Source organism: Chiloscyllium plagiosum, unplaced genomic scaffold (genome assembly GCF_037043375.1).
Source record: "Chiloscyllium plagiosum isolate Xiang-an unplaced genomic scaffold, Cpla_swu_hap1 HiC_scaffold_1, whole genome shotgun sequence".
Taxonomy (NCBI): domain Eukaryota; kingdom Metazoa; phylum Chordata; class Chondrichthyes; order Orectolobiformes; family Hemiscylliidae; genus Chiloscyllium; species Chiloscyllium plagiosum.
In genome coordinates this window covers 164,645,558-164,668,725 of record NW_028270139.1, presented here as the reverse complement: position 1 = coordinate 164,668,725, position 23,168 = coordinate 164,645,558, and the positions used below count along the sequence as shown (strand labels likewise).

The 23,168-nt window shown below is 42.4% G+C and overlaps 1 protein-coding gene across 2 annotated transcripts in view; it reads right to left on the bottom strand.

Annotated features, from left to right (window-relative positions):
* The window catches only part of LOC122549660 (sideroflexin-5-like), a 312,948-nt gene that overhangs the window by 90,905 nt on the left and 198,875 nt on the right, over nucleotides 1–23,168 (bottom strand). For both annotated transcript variants that reach the window (XM_087991972.1, XM_087991978.1), the window contains 2 exons: nucleotides 20,145–20,260; nucleotides 9,439–9,524 (listed from right to left, as the gene is read on the bottom strand). In XM_087991972.1, coding sequence (XP_087848098.1) covers nucleotides 9,439–9,524; nucleotides 20,145–20,260 — 202 coding nt within the window. The remainder of the gene's footprint in view (nucleotides 1–9,438; nucleotides 9,525–20,144; nucleotides 20,261–23,168) is intronic.

Below are 23,168 nucleotides of genomic sequence, written 5' to 3'. Positions count from 1 at the left end.
ATTTAAAAGACATCTGGATGGGTATATGAATAGGAAGAGTTTAAAGGGATATGGACCAAATGCTGGCAAATAGAACTAGATTAATTTAGGATATTTGGTAAGCATGTACAAGTTGGACCAAAGGATCTATTTCCGTGCTGTATAACTTTTATGACTTTATGACTCTAAATTGAAATGTGTTGCCCACACTTCACCAAACATGTGAAAAGATTCAACCTTACTCGAGAAGTAGTGTTAGTGCCTTTGCTGTTTGTTGTTTGTATAAATGATTTAGACTTGAATGCAGGAGGGTTGATCAGTAAATTCACAGATTAATAAAAAATTGATGATGATTTCATTTATTGATTTCACATGTATCGAGATACAGTAACATTTCTGTTCTGCATGCCAATCTGAGAAATCATCCATTACAAAGTGCATCACAGTAATATAACAGAACGCAGGATATAGTGTAATAGCTACAGAGAAGGTGCAGAGAAAGATCAACTTTAATATGAAAGGTCCGTTTGTAAGTCTGAGAGCAGCAGGGAAGAAGCTGCCTTTAAATCTGTTGGTACATGTTTTCACAAACGAGATTTTTAAAAGTGGAGTGATTATAAAAGATGTGACAGGATTATCTGCAAAGAGTCACTATGCTCTGGTGCAATAATAAGGAGGAGAAAGTGAGGTCTGCAGATGCTGGAGATCAGAGATGGAAATGTGTTGCTGGAAAAGCGCAGCAGGTCAGGCAGCATCTAGGGAACAGGAGAATCGACGTTTCGGGCATTAGCCCTTCTTCAGGGCTAATAGTAAGGAGGACAGCCTTAGAGAGCAAGAGGATATGGACAGGCTGATCAAGTGGCTGATCAGTAGCAAATGGAATTCAATTCAGATAAATGTGAGGTGATGAACTTAGGCAGGACAAATAAGACAATGGAATACATGATGAAAGATAGGATCCTGAGAAGCACTGAGAATTAGAGAGACCTTGGTGTGCACGTAAACCAGTCCCTTAAAGTAACAAGGCAGATGGATAAAGTGGTTAAGAAAGCATATTGGGTACTTACTTTCATTAGCTGAAGCACAGCATTTAAGAGCAGAGAGGTTATGCTGGAACTGTATAAAATGTTGGTTGGGCCATAGCTCGAGAATTTTGTACAATTCTGGAATCCACATTATAGGATAGATGTGACCACACTGGAGAGAAGTACAGAGGAGATTTACCAGGATGTTGCCAGGGCTGGAGAATTTCATTTATGAAGAGACATTTTACAGACAAGTGTTGTATTCCTGAAGGGGAGATTAAGAGGGTCATGATTGAGATGTACAAAATTATGACAGGTATCAATAGGGTAGACAGGAAGAAATAGTTTTAAGGTATGTGGCATGAGACATAGTTTTAAGGTATGTGGCAGGAGTTTCAGAGAAGATGTAAGGAAGAATTTTTTTCACCCAGAGGATGGTGGGGACTGGAACTCACTGCCTGTAAGGGTAGCAGAGACAGAAACTCTCATAACATTTAAGAAGTATTTAGATGTTCACCTGCAATGCAAAGACATATATGGGTTTGGCTATGTGCTGGAAAATTTGACTAAAATAGGTGGTTGTTTTTGACTGGTACGGACATGATAAGCCGAAAGGCCTTTTTCTGTGCTGTTGTCTGATTGTAGGATTATGTAGGAGAGTACAGGACCAACAAATGAAGGCTGGCAAGAACAAGATTAATTGGATGTTCGTGATAAAAAATAGTGTTTTTTTAAAAGGTAGAAAAATAGAAAAAAGGAGTAACATAGAAAATGCGAGCAGCAGTACGCCATTTGTCCCTTCGAGTCTGCTCTGTTCCATAATCATGGCTAATCATCTGATTCGGTGCCCTGTTCCTGCTTTCTCTCCATACCCTTGGATCCTTTTAACCCGAAGGACTATATCTAATGCTTTCTTGAAAATATTCAACGTTTTGCCTTCAACTGCTTCCTGTGGTAGAGAATTCCATGGGCCCACCACTCTCTGGGTGAAGAAACTGAGATCAAAAAAAGGGGACAGCCTGGTAGCACAGGGGTTAGCCCTGTTGCCTCACAGCACCAGGGACCCGGGCTTAATTTCAGCCTCGGGTGACTGTCTGTGTGGAGTTTGCACGTTCTCCCCGTGTCTGCGTGGGTTTCCTCCGGGTGCTCTGGTTTCCTCCAACAAACCAAAGATGTGCAGGTTAGGTGAATTGGCCATGCTAAATTAACCATTGTGTTCAGGGATATGTAGGTTAGGTGCATTAGTCAGGGGGTAAATGTAGAGTAATGGGGAATAGTTTTGGGTGAGATACTCCTCAGAAGGTCGGTTTGGACTTCTTGGGCCGAAGGGCATGTTTCCATACTGTACGGATTCCAAGAAGGAATGGATTAAATCAGATCCTGAACTGGCCAATATTTATCCCTCAGGCAACATAATAAAAACAGATTGCTTGATGACCTCATTGTTGTTTATGTGATCTTGCTGTGTACCAAGTAAGTGTCTGCATTTCCTGTATTGCATAAGTAACTGCATTCCACAAAAGGATACAATTAGCTGCAAAAATTCAGAAGATTGTGAAAGAATCTTAAAGAAAGATAAGTCTTTCCTTTGTTTTTTTCTCTTTCACCTGAAAAGGTGTGAATGTGAGATTTAGCAGCCAATGAGTTTGGCGTAACAAGGGTAAGTAATATTCCCAAAGTGAAAGTAAGCAATGTGGCAATGAAAGAATAGGAAATTTGAGGGCTTAACTCTGTATTGAGCAGGACATTGAGGCTGAGCTGCTTGGGGTTCAGTCTGAGTGAGCAGCTGGGATGAGAAGTGGAATCAGCATCTGATGTGTGAAGTGTCTGGCAAGAGCTGAAAGTGAATGGCTTGTGTCTTGTCAATGTTTAGCTGGAGAAAGTTGTGCCTCATCCAAGGCATGGTGTGTGCCAGGCAGTAAGACAGACAGTACAATGATAGTCATGGTATGGTAACATAGTGGTTATTTTACTGGATCAATAATTGCGGAGTGAGAGAATTGGAATTCAGCTCAGAAAAATATGTAAATAAAATCTTGAATCAGTAAAAGTGACAACGAACCTGCAAAACTGGTGTAAAAACCAAATGACTCACCAATACACTGGAAACTTGGTTACCAGTCTGAGTTTATATGGCTTTTGTCTTGTCAATGTTTCAGTCTCAAAGAAAAGACATATAATTGTGCAAAGATAGGTGGCAGGTCAGAAAATTGGACATAATATTAAAAAAAAGCAAAGAATTACTGAAAGGTTAATAAGGAGGGAAAAGGTAAGAGTACAAGGGAAAGTTAGCTAAAAATATGAAAACTTTTGTGAAAAGTTTGTTCAGATACATAAAACAGAAAAGAGCTAGTAACAGAAGTGAACGAGTCTGGGGAATTAGTAATGGAGAATACAGTGATGGCAGGTGAATTAAATAGATATTTTGTGTCAGTCTTCACTAGGGAGGATACAAGTAACATTCTGGAAATAGCTGTAAATCAGGAATTGAAAGGGAGGGAGGACCTCAAAATTATAATTACCAAGGAAGTAGCACTGAATAAATTGTTGAATTGTGAATTGGCAAGACCTGGGTCCTGATGGATTTCATCCTCGGGTCTTAAAAGTAGCCAGTGAAACAGCGAAAGAAAGTTCATATGTTGGTTCAATGATCATATGTTATAATTTTCCAAAATGTATTAGATTCAGGAAATGTTCCTTTAGATAAAAAAGTAGCTAATATAACTCTTTTATTCAACAAGGGCTGAGGGTAGTACACAGGAAACTACAGACTTGTTAGCTTAACATCTGTCATAGAGAAAATGTTAGAAACTAATAGTAAAGAGGCTACAACAGGCACTTGGATAGACAACACAACACCTGGAGGAAGAGCGCCTCATCTTCCACCTAGGAACCCTCCAACCACAAGGGATGAATGCAGATTTCTACAGCTTCCTCACTTCACCTCCCCCCCCCCCCCCCTTATCTCAGTCCCAACCCTCGGACTCAGCACCACCTCCCTAACCTGCAATCTTCTTCCCGACCTCTCTGCCCTCATCCCCTCTCCGGCCTATCACCCTCACCTTAACCTCCTTCCACCTATCGCATTCCCAACGCCCCTCCCCCAAGTCCCTCCTCCCTATCTTTTATCTTAGCCTGCTTGCCACACCCTCCTCATTCCTGAAGAAGGGCTTATGCCCGAAACGTCGATTCCCTGCTCCTTGGATGCTGCCTGACCTGCTGCGCTTTTCCAGCAATACATTTTTCAACTTGGATAAGCTCTGGCAATCAGGCAGAGCCAACATGGTTGTGTCAAAGGGAAATCATATTTAACTAATTCCAGCGAGTTCATGGAATCATACAGCACAGAAGCAGAGCCTTCAGCCCACCATGTCTATGCCGACCGACTAGGATGTTGCCAGGGTTGGAGGGTCTGAGCTACAGGGAGAGGCTGAACAGGCTGGGGCTGTTTTCCCTGGAGTGTCGGAGGCTGAGGGGTAACCTTATAGAGGTTTACGAAATTACGAGGGGCATGGATAGGGTAAATAGGCAAAGTCTTTTCCCTGGGATTGGGGAGTCCAGAACTAGAGGGCATACGTTTAGGGTGAGAGGGGAAAGATATAAAAGAGACCTAAGGGGCAACATTTTCACGCAGAGGGTGGTACGTGTATGGATGAGCTGCCAGAGGATGTGGTGGAGGCTGGTACAATTGCAACATTTAAGAGGCATTTGGATGGGTATATGAATAGGAAGGGTTTGGAGGGATATGGGCCGGGTGCTGGCAGGTGGGACTAGATTGGGTTGGGATATCTGGTCGGCATGGATGTTTTGGACCGAAGGGTCTGTTTCCATGCTGTACATCTCTATGACTCTATAATTGAGTGGGTAAAGAGCTAGCAAATGGAGTAAAATGTGAAATTGCCACTTTAGCAGAAATAATTAAAAAAACATGCTACCTAAGTGGTGAGAGGTGCAGAATTCTGAGATGCAGAGAGATTTGGATATCCTTGTGCATTAATCACAGATTAGTATGCAGGTGCAGCAAGTCGTCAGGAAATCAGAATGTTATGGTTGATAGCAATGGGACCTGAATGCAAGAGTAAGAAGTTTATGCTTCAGTTATGCAGAGCATTGGTGAGAGTGTATCTGGAGTACTGTGTGCAGGACTAGTCACTGTACTTACAGAAGGATGTTAATGCATTGGAAGCAATTCAGAGAAGATTTACTCGACTAAGACCTGGAATGAGCAGATTGCTTTATGAGGAAAGGTTAGGCAGGGCTATGCCTGTATCCTCTGGAGTTTAGAAAAATCAGAAATGACTTAATTGGAACATATGTGTTCCTGAGGGGACTTGATTGGATGGGTATTAAAAGGATGATTCTTCTTGTGGGAGAAGCTAGAACTAGGGGTCATTGTTTAAAAATAAAGTACTGCAAATTTAAAAGAGAGATGAGGAAACATCTTTACTCTCAGAAGGTTGTGGGGTCTTTGGAATTCCCCTCCTCAAAACTTGTGCATGCAGAATCTTTAAATATTTTAAGGCAGAGGAAGATAGATTCTTAACTATCAAGTGGATGAAAGATTATCAGGGATATGCAGGAATGTAAAAATGCAGCTAAAATCAGATCAGTCATGATTTTATTGAATGGTGGAAGAAGCTCGAAGGGCCGAGTGGCATACTCTTGTTCCTTGTGACTCCAGTCACATAGCAATGTGATTAATAACAAATTGACCGCTGAATATTTTAGGAAACCACGCAGCTGTAACAGCAGATAACCTCACCCACTCTACATTATATTCCTCAATACTTGCTATCTCAAGAAATTTGGCTCTGATTTCTTGTCTTTTGACAATATTTATAATTTCTACTCCAATGCTTTTCCTGGGTAACTTTATCCATGATTTGACTTCCCTCCTCCATGGAAACATTCTGCCATCCTCCTTTCTTACACTTCCATTCCTTGTCTTTTTAATCTCATATTCTCAAGCATATGAGTCTTTCAGCAGACTAAATACTTTTGGCTGTGTGAACTTTTCTCAATCCCCTTGACTGGGGCTGCAACTCTGTACGTGTGATGCTGTGTTGTAAATTGGCAAGTGGTGTGTTGAAGGGTGAAGTACGCCAGTGCAACATGACATTTAGCTCAGGGTATTTTCGTGGGCGAGGTACGTTTACGTTTGCGCCTCTAATTCACTTCCATGTGCTAAACAAACAGCCGTGCTGCAGGTTGAGGTGTTTATTAGCAAGTGAAAGCTGTCTGATGCAGAGAACATGCTGGAGATGTCTAAATTTATCACAAAATGTGAACTCATTGAGAGCTGCTATAATAAAGAGAAAGTTAAAAAAACACATCAAATAATGAATGAGAAAAGCTCATTCAGCTAGTGGAGCCCATTTCCTCAAATACATGAAGTGCAACATCATTATCATAGCTTCTAATGAACTCAATCCGAAGTTCTTAAGAAAGATGCTCTGTATTAATTACAATTTCCGAAAAGCCAGCCTTGCTCTAATATTCTGAGCACCTACTGAGTAACATAGCGCAGCATTCCAAATAAAAATCACTTTGGCCTCAATCCACCTGTACAATTTTCAATCTCCTTTCATGCAACAGAATGTTTTCTTTTGAAGGGGAAAACTGAAAGCATTTACTGGGTACAGTAGCTGAGTGGTTATGTTACAGAACTCGTCATCCAGTAGCCTGGATGAATAAGACAGTGTGAACTTAAATCCAGGCATGTCAGAGTTCAAATTCAGTGCAAAGAGAATGTGGAAATAAAATGTCTATTTCTGTAAAATTGGCTACAAAGCTATCACAGAAACTCAACTGGTTCACTTATATCTTTTAGGGAAGGGGTCTGGTCATCCTTCAGGAAGGTATGAGGGATTTTAACATCAAAGCCTGGCTTTTTTTTCTAGTCATGCCAATTTCCTGAAACTCTTTGTCTGTCAGCCTTGTCTAGTCTAGGGTGATACATGACTCCAGCCCTAGCTTCCAAAGCATGCTACTGCCACTAGACGTGGACAAGCTGGCAATTACACCTAACATCAAATTGGATTAATATAGTATTGTAAATGCAGTAAAATGTGCTAAGGTACTTAGCATCATAATCTTGACAAAAGAAATGACAGTCACGAGCTGTTATTAGGATGGTTGATCTTGAAGCAAGTTTTAAGCAAGAACTTACTGAAGAAAATAGGTAGAGAGATTTAGGGTGGAAAATCAGACCTAAAGGAGTAGATAGAGTGTGGTGCTGGGAAAAGCACAGCAGGTCAGGCAGCATCTGAGGAGCAGGAGAGTTGATTTTTAAGGCAGGACCTTCAGCGCTAATGTCCTAGGTAGTTGAAGGTATTGCTGTCAATGATGAAGCAATACAATATTAGAGATACACAAGAATCCAGAATTGGAGGAGCATGAAGAACTTGCAGGGTTGTAGAGCTGGAGGAAATTAAACAAGAATGAAACTATAAGGGATTTCAACATCATATCCTGGTTTCTTTTCTCAAGTGTAAACCATTTATTTACTTAAACCTCTTTGCCTCTGTCTCCTCCACCAACAATTCTAAGAAGCAGAGAACTAGCGGACATTTTCTTACAAAGATTGAAAGTGAGTTGGTCCAATCAACTGTCTTTACTAGTTCATTTCATGAGCTTACTGATTTAAGTTCCCTCAAAAGAACCTGTTGGCCCTCAGCTCTAAACTGGAAGGTTGTTTTCTAAGGATCTTTGGTGAATTTCTGCAGTTCAATTTGTAGATATCTGCTGATACTATGTATTGGTGTGATGGAAGGAGCGACGGAATGCAATCGAGCAGACTCCTTTGTCCTTGATAATGGCAGGCTTCTTGAATGTTTTTGAAGTTGCCATTATTCTGGCAAATGACACTCCTAAATTGTGCTTTGTAGATGGTGGACAAGTTTTCGGGAGTTAGGAGTCAAGGTATTCACTGAATTCCTAGCCTCTGACCCTCTCCTGTTGCCACAGAATTTATAAAGTATGTCCAGTTCAGTTTCTGGTCAATGGCAACCCTCAGGATGTTGATAATAAGTGATTCACCTATGGTAATGCATTTGAATGTCAAGGATGTTGGTTAGATTGTCCATGTCTTGCAGCGTTTGGACAAGGACTGCTTCTGCATGTAAACAATTTTGAATGGTACTGAGCATTGTGAAAACATCAGTAAACATCCCCACTTTTGACATGATGATGACAGGAAGGTCATTGATGAAGCAACTGGAGATGGTTGGGCCTAGGACACTACCTTGAGAAATTCTGCAGAAATGTCCTGGAGTTGAGATGACTGACCTCCAATAACCACAACCATTTTATTTGTGCCAGGTATGAGTCTAACCAGCAAAGATTTTTTCACCTGATTCTTATTGCCCATGTTTGAGCTGATGCCATTAGACTTCACGGTTTCTGGGGTCAATATTGAGGACACCAATGACAACTCCCTCCTGATTGTGTACCAGTACGCCCACACCTCTGCTGGGTCTGTCTGAGTAGTGAGTGAGGACAATGATGGTGATGTTAGCTGATATTTTTTACAGTTCTTTTTTCAGGTACTGTATCTCTCCTTCAAATGTTCCATCATTATGAAAGAAATACATTAAGCCCTCCATTATTGCATGCTGCTGCCCCTTCATCAAATCCTGTTTTCTTCTTCAAAGTCCTTGAACACGTTACTTCCCAACATATGTCAGTCTTTCCAGGAATTCTATATTTGTATCCTTCTTACCTCTTTTTATCAGAAGTCACATGACACCCTCTAGGTTATAGTCCAACAGGTTTATTTGAAATCACAAGCTTTCGGTGACTTTACCCGACAAAGGGGCAGTGCTCTGAAAGCTTGTGATTTCAAATAAGCCTGTTGGACTATAACCTGGTGTCATGGTGTGACTTCTGACCTTGTCCACCCCAGTCCAACACTGGCACCTCCACATAATAACTAATCATATAGAGGGAATCACTTACAATGGTTACCTTTGATATCTACCACTTATGCGTTCTTGGCTCTCTACTTCTTACCTATATATTGCCCCTGGGAAAAATCATCTGAAAACACAGCAGTAATTTTCACTGAAGATGTCCAGCTCAACCTGACTCTCCTAATTCCTCTACTGGTTCTGAAAAGACGACTTGGATGACAGCTAGCATTGCATAAGTAGAAATGTTCTCCAATTATATGTAGCTGACCTTTTGATTCCTCTCCAGGAAAGTTCTACTGTAACCTGGCTGACGCCTTGCCTACATTCAAAAGGCTGAAACAAAATTCTAGTCTGGTGAAAGCTAATATTGCTTAATCCATTGAAGGAGCAGCAGCTCTGGAAAACTTCTGGGCCATGATTCAGACCAATGCACAGAGCGCTGGAATTCGGAATTCCAAAAGGGTTAGTAAACAATGAGGAACAGAAACAATGGAAAAAACAACGGACTTGATCTCAATACTTACTTTTCCAGTAGTGACATAATAATCGGGGGCAGCACCAAGATAGGGATAGGGAGGACTATTCTAGTCATGGCAGTCTCCAGTAGTGCCTGGAAAAAATAAAAACATAATTGCAGTAAGTATAGCCACCATAACCACACTCCCTTGAAGCTTGGTGTGAAATATATATTGCTATGCTGACAATGCAGGTTATTTGTGATTAAAATTTCCTGATCTAAAAATCGTACTGCTGACTGGACCTTCCCCATCAACTCTGAATTTGTAGCAAATTATATGGGCATACTAGCACTGAAGAACTGCCTATTTCAGCCATCCAGTGTCTATCAAGTACTCCCAGACCAAGTAAAATCACTGTATGAAGGGTTCTCTCTAAAATCCCAGGCCCTGTACAGAGTTAGCTATAGAGTATGCTCTCTCCATACTCCCCATCAAACACTCCCAGGAGAGGGTCAGAATGCAGTTAGATACAGAGTACACTCTCCCTATACTACTTCTCCATCACTCCCAGGACAGGGACAGCACGTGTTTAGATACACAGTAACGCTTTCTCTACACTGTCCCATCAAACACTGCCAGGCAAGGTATAGCACAGAATCAGACACAGGGTAAAGCTTCCACCATACTTCCACCATCAAACACTCCCAGGACAGGTACCGCACAAGTTTAGATACAGAGTGAAGCTCCCTCTACTTTGTTGTTTAAGCTGAAGTAAAGCTACCTCTACATTGTCTCCATCATTCATTCCAGCGCACATACAGCATGTGGTTAGATACCAAGTAAATCTCTCTCTACCATTTGAGGCTGAAAATAAAGCTTCTTGGGGTCATAGAGCAAAAAACAGGCTCTTCACCCCAACTCGTCCATACTGAAAAGATTTCCTAAACTGAACTAGTCCCATTTACCTGCATTTGGCCCATATACCTCGAAACCTTTTTTATCCACGTATCTGTCTAACTGTCTTTTAAATGTTGTAATTGTACTTGTCTCTATCACTTCCTCTGGCAGCTCGTTCCATATATACACCATATATGTGTTAAAAAGTTGTCTTTCAGATTCTGCCTCTCAGAATCCCTTCCAACAACTTACCAACACCTGTCTTCAGGCTCACTGGTCTGTAGAGTCAGAGCTGTACAGCATGGAAACATACCTTTCAGTTCAACTTGTTCATGCCAACCAGAAATCCTAAATTAGTCTAGTCCCATTTGCCAGCACTTGGTCCATATCCCTCAGAACCCTTCCTGTTCATGTATCTATCCAGATGTCTTTTAAAATTCTACCAGCCTCCACCACTTCCTCTGGCAGCTCATTCTATACAAACACAGTCTTTGCATCAAAAAGTTGCCCTTAGGTCTCTTTTAAATTTTTTCCCTCTTAAACTTATACCCTCTAGTTCAAGACTCCCCCACACCAGGGGAAATACATTATTTACTCTATGCCCCTCATGATTTTATAAACCTCTATAAGGTCACCCCTCGGCCTCCGATGCATCAGGGAAAACAACCCCAGCCTATTCAGCCTCTCCCAAAGCTCAAACCCTCCAACCCTGACAACATCCTTGTAAATCTTTTCTGAACCCTTTCAAGTTTCACAACAACCCTGGCTTTTCCTTGCAGACTTTCATAATTAATGGCACAACATTAGCCACCCTCCAGTATTCCAGTGCACCCTTAGCTATCAACATCGTAAATAGCTCTGCTTGGGGCCCAACAATTTATTCCCCAGCTTCCCACAATGTCCTGGATATACTTAGAATCATAGCATTCGTACAGTATGGACACAGTCCATTCAGCCCACACCAACCCTCCAAAGAACATCCCACCCAGACAACTCCGCTCCCCCCTCCCCCCACGCTACACCTGCAACCCTGATTTCCAATGGCTAATCCACCTAGATTGCACATCCTGGGATACGATAGGCAATTTAGCTTGGCCAATCTACCTGACCTGCACATTGTTGGACTGTGAGAGGAAACCAGAGGACCCAAAGGAAACCCACTAGGAACACAGGGAGAATGTGCAAACTCTACACAGACAGTCACCCGAGGCTGGAATCAAACCTGGGTCTCTGGCATTGTAAGACAACAGGGCTAAATGCTGAGCCACCATGCCACCCCTGATCAAGTCCTGGGGATTTATCTACCTTTATGCTTTATAAGACCTCCAGCATCTTCTCTTTTCAAGACATCACTATTTATTTCCTGGGGTTCCCTTTGGCACTGTCCACAACTCCACCGACTTTAGTGTCATCCGCAAATTTACTAGCCCATCCTTCTACACCCTCATCCAGGTCATTTATAAAAATGACAAGCAGTAGTGGCGCCAAAACAGATCCTTGTGGTAAATCACTACTAACTGAACTCCAAGATGAACATTTCCCATCAACCACCACCCACTGTCTTCTTACAGCTTGGCAATGTCTGATCCAAACCGCTAAATCACCCTTAATTACATGCCTCTGCATTTTCTGAATAGCCTACTGTGGGGAACCTTATCAAACGCTTTACTGAAATCCATATACACCACATCAAAGCTTTACCCTCATCCACCTGTTTGATCACCTTCTCAAAAGAATTCAATAAGGTTTGTGAGCCCGACTTGCTCTTCACAAAACCATGTTGACTATCCCTAATCAAATTATTCCTGTTTAGATGATTATAAATCCTATCTCATAATTCTTTCCAAACCTTTGCCGACAACAGAAGTAAGGCTCATTGGTCTATAATTACCAGGGTTGTCTCCACTCCCCTTCTTGAACAAGGGGACAAATTTGTTCTCCTCCAGTCTTCTGGCACTATTTCTGTAGACAATGATGACATAAAGATCAAAGCCAAAGACTCTGCAATCCCCTCCCTAGTTTCTCAGAGAATCCTAGGATAAATCCCATCCAGCCCAAGGGACTTACCTATTTTCACACATTCCAGAATTGCTAACACCTCCTCCTTATGAACCTCAATCCCATCTAGTCTAATAGCCTGTACCTCAGTATCCACTTCGATAATGTTGTCTTTTTCAGTGTGACTATTGATGAAATATATTCATTTCGCATCTCTCCTATCTCACAGAGGCATAGAGAGAGGGACAGCAGGAAAACAGATCCTTTGGTCCAACCCGCCCATACCGACAGGTATCACAACCCAATCTAGTCCCACCTGCCAGCACCCAGCCCATATCCCTCCAAACCCTTCCTATTCATATACCCATCCAAATGCCTCTTAAATGTTGCAATTGTACCAGCCTCCACCACATCCTCTGGCAGCTCATTTCATACACGTACCACCCTCTGCGTGGAAGAATTGCCCCTTGGGTCTCTTTTATGTCTTTCCCCTCTCACCATAAATCTATGCCCTCTAGTTCTGGACTCCCCGACCCCAGGGAAAAGACTTTGTCTATTTATCCTATCCATGTCCCTCATAATTTTGTAAACCTCTATAAGGTCACCCCTCAGCCTCCGACGCTCCAGGGAAAACAGCACCAGTTTGTTCAGCCTCTCCCTATAGCTCATATCCTCCAACCCTGGCAACATCCTTGTAAATCTTTTCTGAACCCTTTCAAGTTTCACAACGTCTTTCCGATAGGGAGGAGACCAGAACTGCGTGCAATATTCTAAAAGTGGCCTAGCCAATGTCCTGTACAGCCGCAATAGGACCTCCCAACTCCTGTACTCAGTACTCTGACCAATAAAAGAAAACATACCAAACGCCTTTTTCACTATCCCATCTACCTGCGACTCCACTTTCAAGGAGCTATGAACCTGCACTCCAAGGTCTCTTTGTTCAGCATCACTCCCTAGGACCAAGTGTATAAGTCCTGCTAAATGCAGCATCTCGCATTTATCTGAATTAAACTCCATCTGCTACTTCTCAGCCCATTGGCCTATCTGGTCAAGATCCTGCTGTAATCTGAGGTAACCCTCTTTGCTGAGAAAGTGAGGACTGCAGATGTTGGAGATCAGAGCTGAAAATGTGTTGCTGGAAAAGCGCAGCAGGTCAGGCAGTATCCAAGGACTTATGCCCGAAACGTCGATTCTCCTGCTCCTTGGATGCCTGACCTGCTGCGCTTTTCCAGCAACACATTTTCAACCCTCTTCACTGTCCACTACACCACCAATTTTAGTGTCATTTGCAAACTTACTAACTGTACCTCTTATGCTTGCATCCAAATAATTTATGTAAATGACATCTCTTCGGACTCCACGCACAACTTCCCACTACTGTCCTTGACTGGCCATAATCTTACACTAGCCATTCTCTAACATACCCGTAGAAAGCTTTAGGGTTTTCCTTGATCCTACCTGCCAAAGATTTGTCATGTTGCCTCCTGGCTCTTCTTCAATCTCTCATGTGATCATTCCTGGCTAACATGTAACTCTCAAGCGCCCGAACTGAACCTTCACGTCTCATCTTTACATAAGCCCCCTTGTTCCTCTCGACAAGAGATTCAACTTCTTTGGTAAACCACGGTTCCCTCAATTGACCACTTCCTCCCTGCCTGACAAGTACACACTTATCAAGGATGTCTTGTACTGTTCCTTGAAAAAGCTCCACATTTCAATTGTGTCCATCCCCTGCAGTTTCCTGCCCCATCCTATGTATCCTAAATCTTGCCTTATCGCATCATAACTGTCTTTCCCCCAGCTATAACTCATGCCCTGTGGTATATGCCTATCCCTTTTCATCGCTAAAGTAAATGTAACCAAATTGTGGTCACTATCACCAAAGTGCTCACCTCAAAGTCTAATACCTGGCCGGGCCTATTGCCCAGTACCAAATCTAATGTGACCTCTCCTCTTGTTGGCCTAACTACATACTGTGTCAGGAAACCCTTCTGCACACATTGGACAATAATTGACCCTTCTGAAGTACTCAAACTATAGCTTTTCCAGTCAATATTTGGAAAGTTAAAGTTCCCATAACAACTACCCTGTTATTTTCTCTTCCATCCAGAATCATCTTCACAAGCCTTTCCTCTACATCTCTGGAACTATTCGGAGGCCTATAGAAAACTCCCAACAGGGTGACATCTCCTTTCCTGTTTCTAACCTCAGCCCACACTACCCCAGTAGAAAAGTCCTCAAATGTCCTTTCTGCAACCGTAATACTGTCCTTAACTAACAATGCCACACCTCCCCCTCTTTTACCATCTTCCCTGATCTTACTGAAACACCTAAACCCTGGAACCTGCAACAACCATTCCTGTCCTTTCTCTATCAATGTCTCCAAAATGGCCACAACATTGAAGACCATGATCCCAACCCATGCTGCAAGTTCACCCACCTTGTTCCGGATGCTCCTGGCGTTGAAGTAGACACACTTCAACCCACCTTCCTGCCTGCCGGTATACTCCTGTGACCTTGAAACCGTATTCATAACTTCACTACTCTCAACCTCCTGTATATTGGAGCTACAAATCAGGTTCCCATCCCCCTATTTAATTAGTTTAAACCCTCCCGAACAGCATTAGCAAATATCCCCCCCAAAGAATATTGGCATCCCTCTGGTTCCGGTGTCGACCATCCTGTTTGTAGAAGTCCCACCTACCCCAGAATGAGCCCCAATTATCATGGTATCTGAAACCCTCCCTCCTACACCATCCCTATAGCCACGAGTACAACTGCTCTTTCTTCTTATTCCTCACTTTGCTAGCACATGGCACAGGTAACAAACCAGAGATAACATCTTTCTCCAATTTTCCTCTGCTTCCTACCTTCAAGCCAATTGTTACCCAGCTCTACCTGGATTTCATGCAAACTCACCTTCCAGAGCAGCTTACCATGTGGAACCTTATCAAAGGCCTTACAGAAATCCATATAGACTATGTCTATTGCCCTGCCTTCATCAACCCTCTTGGTCACTTCATCAAAGAACTCGTACAAATTTGTGAGGCATGATTTCCCACGCACAAAGCCAGCCTGAATAGAAGCAGCCTGAATAGGTGGGGTCAAGCTCCCACAGAACCAGGATTTCTAGTTTTAAGTTTTTCAGGAGCAATTGTTGCTGGGTTTGGAGGCTGCAGTACATCTCTCCCTGCTACTCTCTCTCTCACACACACAGAGTTTTCTGTTGATGTTTTTCCTTCTGGACTGGAGAATTGCACGTGAGACAATGCATTTTACTGATTTTGCCTTTGCCAAAGGTGTGTTTATGGGATGTTGCTATACTGGAACAATTAATATTTAGTAGTTAAATCATTTATTATTCTGTTAAGTTTTTCAAGAAAGTTAAGTTATTCCAATGTCTTCTTTCTTTTGTTGTCTTTTAACTACAGCGTATGAATAAAGTGTGTTTTGCTTTAAGACTGGCCATTTGACCAATCAAATTGCATTCAGAATGCAACTCCTGGCACTTGCCTTTAAAATCAGAAAGCATTCAGCTCTAGATTATGTTCTTAATATATTTTGAGGGGATTTGGTCTGGTCCATAAAACAATTTACCATGAACAATCCACCACCTCTGCACATCTTTGGACAGTGGGAGGAAATTGGAGCACCCAGCAGAAACACACACAGATACGGGGAAAACATGCAAACTCCACACAGTCACCCAATGAGAGAATCAAACCCAAGTTCCTGGTACCATCTGGCAGCAGAGTTAATCACTGAGCCACCATACTATCCAAGGATGTCAGTAATGTGATATTAGTCCCAGGGTATATCCAAGCAGAATTGAAAATCCTGAAGGGTAAGTTTCATCAGGACTAATAGGGGCACCAGAACAGAATACTGGAAAGGTGTTTTTACTGTACATCCTTTAGTTACAAGGACAGTCTTGGCACCACTGAGTGAGGCTCCACAATCATTAATTTTTGTATCAATTGACTACATGTAAATGGATTCAACTCTCTTATCTTTCTTGCCAACTCTTTGCTCAGCTCTGCTGCTGTCTCTCATTTCATCAATGACCTCATTACTCAGCTCACCATAAACTGGAAATTTCGAGTAGCGTGGCTGGTCATTAATAGTCCTGAACATTAGCTCTTTGGTGGTGTGGGCTGGCTCGATAGTTGTAGCTGGTCAGTCATCTGTGGATTATCTGGCTAGATGGCTTGCTAGCCTGTGGGCTCTCTTGTCTGGATTGGTTAGCTAGCTATGGATTGGACGGCTGGCTGATTCTGGTCTCCCTTTCTGTTCTGCTACAGTCCTTGCTTCAACTCCTGCTTTGCTGTCTTGTTTCCACTCTGCTGTCTTCTCTCCTCCTCAGCTGGAACTGTGGGTTGGGAAACACATGTAGATATTGTAAATTTGAAATGAATCATAAAATGCTGGAAACACTTAGAAGGTCATGCAGTATCTAAAAACTGGAATGTTAGGCTCAAATTAATGATCTTGCAACAGAATGCACTACTGCAAGATATCAAGGCTTCACTACTGTGTCCCAATTTGCTCACCTTGATCAGATGTTTCTAGAATTTCATAATACTTGGCCTCTAAACTTGTGCTATTTGAAACAAATGACACTAATGTATTTTTCTCAAACTGTAACTCTGTGTAGATATTTTATTCATGTTATTAATCGACTTTCTGTGCTACAGGAAATGGTGGTCTGCAGCTGATCACGTTTTTTTAGGGACTGCTGAAGTCGTGTCACTGGACAACACACCTGGAAACGCCAAAGAAGGCAAAAAACCTCTCCAAATTGAAGCCATGTCAGTGTAGGAGGGAGATGATCAGACCTCCGGGTGAATTCTGAAATGCAGTGCAGACTGGGTCTTGAGAAACTGTGTGAGTAGCATCCACTTCCCACTCATCCACTCGAATGGAGTAAATATCAGCGATTGTTAATCCAGCTCCCACTGAGATTCCAATAATATGAACACAAAGGTGTTTGCAGTTTAGTCAGAAAGTTTAGCAAAGTAGAGACAAAGAAAAGAAAGGAATCGAAATAAAGACTGTTTCTATGCACTTATGGGACGTGGGTGTTGTTGGTTGGACTAGCATTTATGAACCGTCCCTAGTTTCCCTTGAGAAGGTGGGGGTGAGCAGCCTTCTTGAACCGCTGCAGTCTATATGCTGTAGATTGACCCACAATGTTCTTAGGAATGAATAAATGATTTTATCAGCACATACGTCTCAGGAGATACAGCAAAAAGTGTTGCCACAATCCAGTGCCATTTTAAGAATAAAAAGAGAGTACTTAAATAGAGTGCATCTTCATTGACCATTGCCGAAACAAGGGCTCCAGGGCTTCTGCAATATAACAATGTCACACTGACTGTGCTTGTACAAATGGTCCTACTGAGACCGAACTTTCATATAGAATTTTTAGAACCCTACAGTGTGGAAACAGGCCCTTTGGCCCAACAAGTCCACACCGACCCTCCGAAGAGTATCCACCCAAACCTATTCCCTTACCCTATTACTCTACATTTACCCCTGACTACTGCACCTATCCTACACATCCCTGAACACTATGGGCAATTTAGCATGACCAATTTATCAAGGCTGCACATCTTTGGATTGCGGGAGGAAACTGGAGCACCCGGAGGAAACCCACATAGACACTGAGAGAACGTGCAAACACCACACAGTCACCGAGGCTGGAATTGAACCTGGGTCCCTGGTGCTGCGAGGCAGCAGTGCTAATCACTGAACCACCATGCCGTCCCCTCGCCATTTATAAATGTCTTTATAAAGTTGGCCTCAAGGAATCCCCGTTCTGGGTACAGCAATGACGCTACTGACTTGACAGGCACTTGTAGGTGGTGGTATTCCCAAGCATTTGCTGCCCTCATCCTTCTAGATGCAAGTGGTTGTGGGTTTGGAAGGTGCTGTCTGAGAATCTTTGATGAATTACTGCAATGCATCTTGTAGATAGTACACACTGCTTCTACTGAGCATCAGTGATGGAAGGAGTGGATGCTTGTGGATATGGTACCTATCAAGTGGACTACTTTGTCCTGGATGGTGTCAAACTTCTTGAGTGTTGGAGCTTCACCCATCCAGGCAAATGGAGAGTATTCCAACAAACTCTTGACTTGTGCTTTGTAGATATTGGACAGGCTTTGGACAGTCAAGAGGCGTGTTACTCAGCATTCCTAGCCTCTAACCTGCTTTTGTAGATACAGTGTTTATGTGGCAAGTCCAGTTAAGTTTCTGTTCAATGGTAACCTGAGGATATTGATAGTGGGTGATTCAGTGATAGTAACACTACTGATTATCAAGGGGCGGTGGTTAGATTGTCTCTTATTTAAGATGGTAATTGCCTGGCATTTGTGTGGCGTGAATGTTACTTGCCACTTGTCGACCCAAGCCTGGATATTGTCCAGATCTTAGATTAGATTAGATTAGATTAGATTATTTACAGTGTGGAAACAGGCCCTTCGGCCCAACAAGTCCACACCGCCCCGCCGAAGCGCAACTCACACATACCCCTACATTTACCACTTACCTAACACTACGGGCAATTTAGCATGGCCAATTCACCTGACCTGCACATCTTTGGACTGTGTGAGGAAACCGGAGCACCCGGAGGAAACCCACGCAGACACAGGGAGAACGTGCAAACTCCACACAGTCGCCTGAGGCGGGAATTGAACCCGGGTCTCTGGCGCTGTGAGGCAGCAGTGCTAACCACTGTGCCACTGTGCCGCCCACAACATCTTGTTGCACTTGGACACGGACGACTTCAGTTTCTGAGGAGTCACGAATGGAGCTGAATATTCTGCAATCGTTGACAAACATCCCTACCTCTGACTTTACGATGGAGGGAAGGTAATTGATGGAACAACTCAAGATGTTTGGGCCAAGGACAGAATCCTGAGGAACTCCTGCAGTGATGTGCTAGAACTGCGATTACTGTTCTCTTACAACGACAAACATCTGCCTATGTGCCAGACATGACTCCAACCAGCGAAGAGTTTGCCCCATTGTTGTTTACTGGTAACTGAATCAGGACTGGCAGGGAAACTCTTGACCATGTGTCATGTAGCCAATTAGCCTCATTAAAAACCTTACATTCAATTAAAAGAGGCCTTCTTGCATTGATTAGGCTAGTTTAAATGCCTCAAGATTGTTCCTGGTCAGGGGAGGGGAAGACCAAGAGGGCATTGCTGTAGGCAAGCCTTGATGCTCTCCCTGCCCACCCAGGAAAACAGCTATATGCCATCCTGAGTAGGTAAGGCTAAACAACAGCCATTGTTAGACTAACATTTTCAAAGAAAGGGATCCTATGGCAGTGTCTGTGGGCCAGAATGTCCATCTTCAAATCCCACCAGGTATGGAAGTATGCCACAACATAACTGAACAGGTTGATCAATAAAAAAAAGCAAACAGTGACTGCTTCTTCATGGACATGTTTGGAAACGGATACAGCCCCAACTTTTGTTTTCTGCTCACATGGGGAGAATCCAACCCAGCATTTGAGAATGGTGACCTTCGTCAGAAAGCTGATCTGAAATTTCAGATCACTCTTTTTCTCCCTATATTAATAAAAAGTGCTGATGTATTCCCTGCATTTTCTATCTTTACTGAAGGAGATATTAGGGCAGGTTGCTTGGGTGATGACTGGTAAGTTTTAAGCAATGTCTTAAAGGTGGAAGGGTAGGGATTTACATAGGTTCAGAAAGTGTTTAGGATAGAAACAGCTGGCGGTGATGGGGTTGAGGGAAATTGGGATTTGCAAGACAGCAGATTTGGCAGCCATTAAAATAGGCTTGTAGCAATAGTGAGAGTAAATAGCGACAAGCAACAAAACAAAATCAGAGTTAAACACACACCTGTCTGGCAGCAATCCTGGATGTTCCAATTACATTTCCATCCATGTCCAACACGGAGATCCCTTCCTCTAGCTCACTGTGTCTCATCAGCACCACATTACAGACATTTGCAGCTGCTGCAGGAAAATAAAATACACAAAGCACTCAGCAATATTCTGGAAAAATCAGGTCTTTTAAAAATATATTGTTCTGGAATCATAGAATCATGGAATTCTGTAGAAGAGAAGGAGGCCATTTCCTCCAGAATGGCTGTCCCAGTACTAGTTCTTTATCTCAGAATTAGATCTACCAGGATTTGATCGAGTGTAGAGGAAACTGAGGGGGATGAATGGTCTTTCCTGCTCCAAATTGTTTTAGGATCCCCTATTTCATAGAGGGGTTTTAGTTCTCTATAATATATACAGGTCATTCTGCTATAACGTGTGTTTCATTAATGCAAATTCACTGTAATGCCATTGATGAATTGGGGACACTGTTTCTAAAGCACAAACGTTTAAAATCTGTGTTGGCTGTAATGCGATTACATCACCAACACTTTAAGCGCTGTTTCTAAAGCGCGATTTTTCTATAATGCGGAATTGTATAAGAACACGACCATTGTGTTTTGGAAGAACTATCTGTAGTCTTATTCTTCTAAGTTTATATATAAGGTCGATTGTGTCCTTTCAAAATACATAGGAAGTACTATTCCCTATAGCACACAGAGGACACTGAATTTTTCCTGGTTCTACAAGCCGACATGAAGAAGGTGCCGCAGAGGTTGTGGTTTTCATTTTGGATTGACTTGTGACCTCCAGTCAAGTGAAGAGTCTCTTGGGTGCATCACTCTTCATGTTCCTTCACCTTTTCAACACAACCTCTACAGCCTCTCACACCATCTGTGCCAACCTATTCCCTTTACCCAACCTGATGACCCTCACTGGGACTGTGTCAATTTTGTGCCAACTCATGCCTCCCACTTTGGAATTTACTGACCTGGAGGGCTGAGGAGCCTCAATCACTGAGAAAGTTCCAGGCATAAATTAATAGTTGTAGGCAGACCAATGTCATTGGAAATAGTGCAGGAAAAGGGCATTTAGAAAATGAACAGACAAGGTCTAGATTGGCAGGGAAGGCTAAATGTGCTGAATGCCTAGTCTGTTCCAATGGACCAATCACACTTTATCCTTACACCAACTATCTACCATGGGCATACCTCATGAGATGAGACAAAATATAGTTCTTCAGTCTCTACTGAAGATTTCTCTCTTTAATAAAATCATTCCCATGAATGAAAATCTCTACATTAAATTTCTCCTTAAACCTTAGTAAAAGGAACAGAAATCACAGTCCTGCCTCAATGAATTTATAACCACTTAGAACTGTAAATCTATGAGACTGATAGGTAGGAAAGAGAGTTGTGAAAGTATATAAGGAGCCTACAAAGGGATATGGTGGGTGCGCAAAGATCTGGCCTATGAACATTGTGTGGGTGAGTGTGAATTGTTCATTTTGGCAGAAAGAATAAAGAAGTTTGGGCCAAGGGGCATGTTCCGGACTCTATAACTCGAAGAAGCACATTACATAAATGGTGAGATATTGCAGAGTTATGAGATGCAGAGGGATCTGGCTGCCCTAGTGCATGTATTACAGAAGCTTACTATGCAGGTACAGCAAGTAATCAGGAAATCTAATAGAATGTTATGGTTTATTGTGAGAGAAATTGAATGCAAGAGTAGGGTCTTTATGCTTCAGTTACACTGGACATTGATGAGACTGCATGTGGAATACTCTTTATAGTACTTAATACGATGGAAGCAGTTTACAGAAGGCTTAGTGGACTAATACCTGGAATAAACAGAACACCTTATGGGGAAAGACTAGGCAGGCTTTTAGAAGTTTCAGAGGTGACGTAATTGAAACATATACAATCTTGAAAGGAATTGTTTAGGTGGATGTTGAAAAGATGTTTCATCTTGTGGGAGAGTTTGGAATAATGAACCGCAGTTTAAAATTAAGGGGTTGCCCATTTAAGACAGAAGTGAGGACTTTTTCCTCAGAGGGTTGTGATTCTTTGGAATTTCCTTCCTCAAATGGCAGTGCACGTAGAATCTTTAAATATTTTTAAGGTGAAAGTTGAAAGGAATGCACAGTTGAGGTTAAAATCATATCAGCCATGATCTCATTAAATTGCAGAGCATGCTCAAAGGACTGAGTAGCCTGCTCTAATTACTTGTCTGTATTAAACTGTGAAATGGAGGTAACCCATTGTGTGACTGGAAGTTATAAAGTCAGTCAGACAGCTATAGCCCTTGGGGTTAAGTCAACAGAATGAGTGAACTAGCAAACAATGTTCTTTTTTATAACACTCCAGACAGCAGTTTCAACTATTTAAAGAGCACAAGTTTTAATTGACCGAAAACTTAATGCATGTATCGAGTCAGAGTCAGACAGCACGGAAACTGACCTTTCGGTCCAACCAGTCATGCCAATCTAAATATCCCATCTGCCTGGCCATATCCATCCAAACCTTTCTTATTCATGTAATTATCTGAGTGTCTTTTAAACTTTGTAATTCTGGCCATATCCACCACTTCTCAGGAAGTTCATTTCACACATGAACCATGCTCTGTGTAAAAGATTTGCCCCTCATGTCTTTAAGTCTCTCTCCTCTCACCTAAAGAAGGTGGTGCTTAGTCTTGAAATCTCCCATCCCAGGGAAAAGGCAACTACCATTAAACTCTATCTATAAACTCTTCATTATTTTATAAATTTCTATAAGGTCGCCTCTCAACCTCCTTTGCTCAAGTGAAAGAAGTCCCATCTTATCCAGCCTTTCTTTATAACTGAAAACTTACATAACCCAGCAACATCCTGGTAAATCTCTTCCGAACCATCTTCAGCTTAATATAACCTCCCTAAAATGGGACAACGAGAACTGGGCACAGTTTTCCAGAACAGGCCTCACCAATATCCTGTACAACCTCAACATGACCCCCAACTCTTATACTCAAAGGTCTGGGCAATGAAGTTCCAGTCCACCCT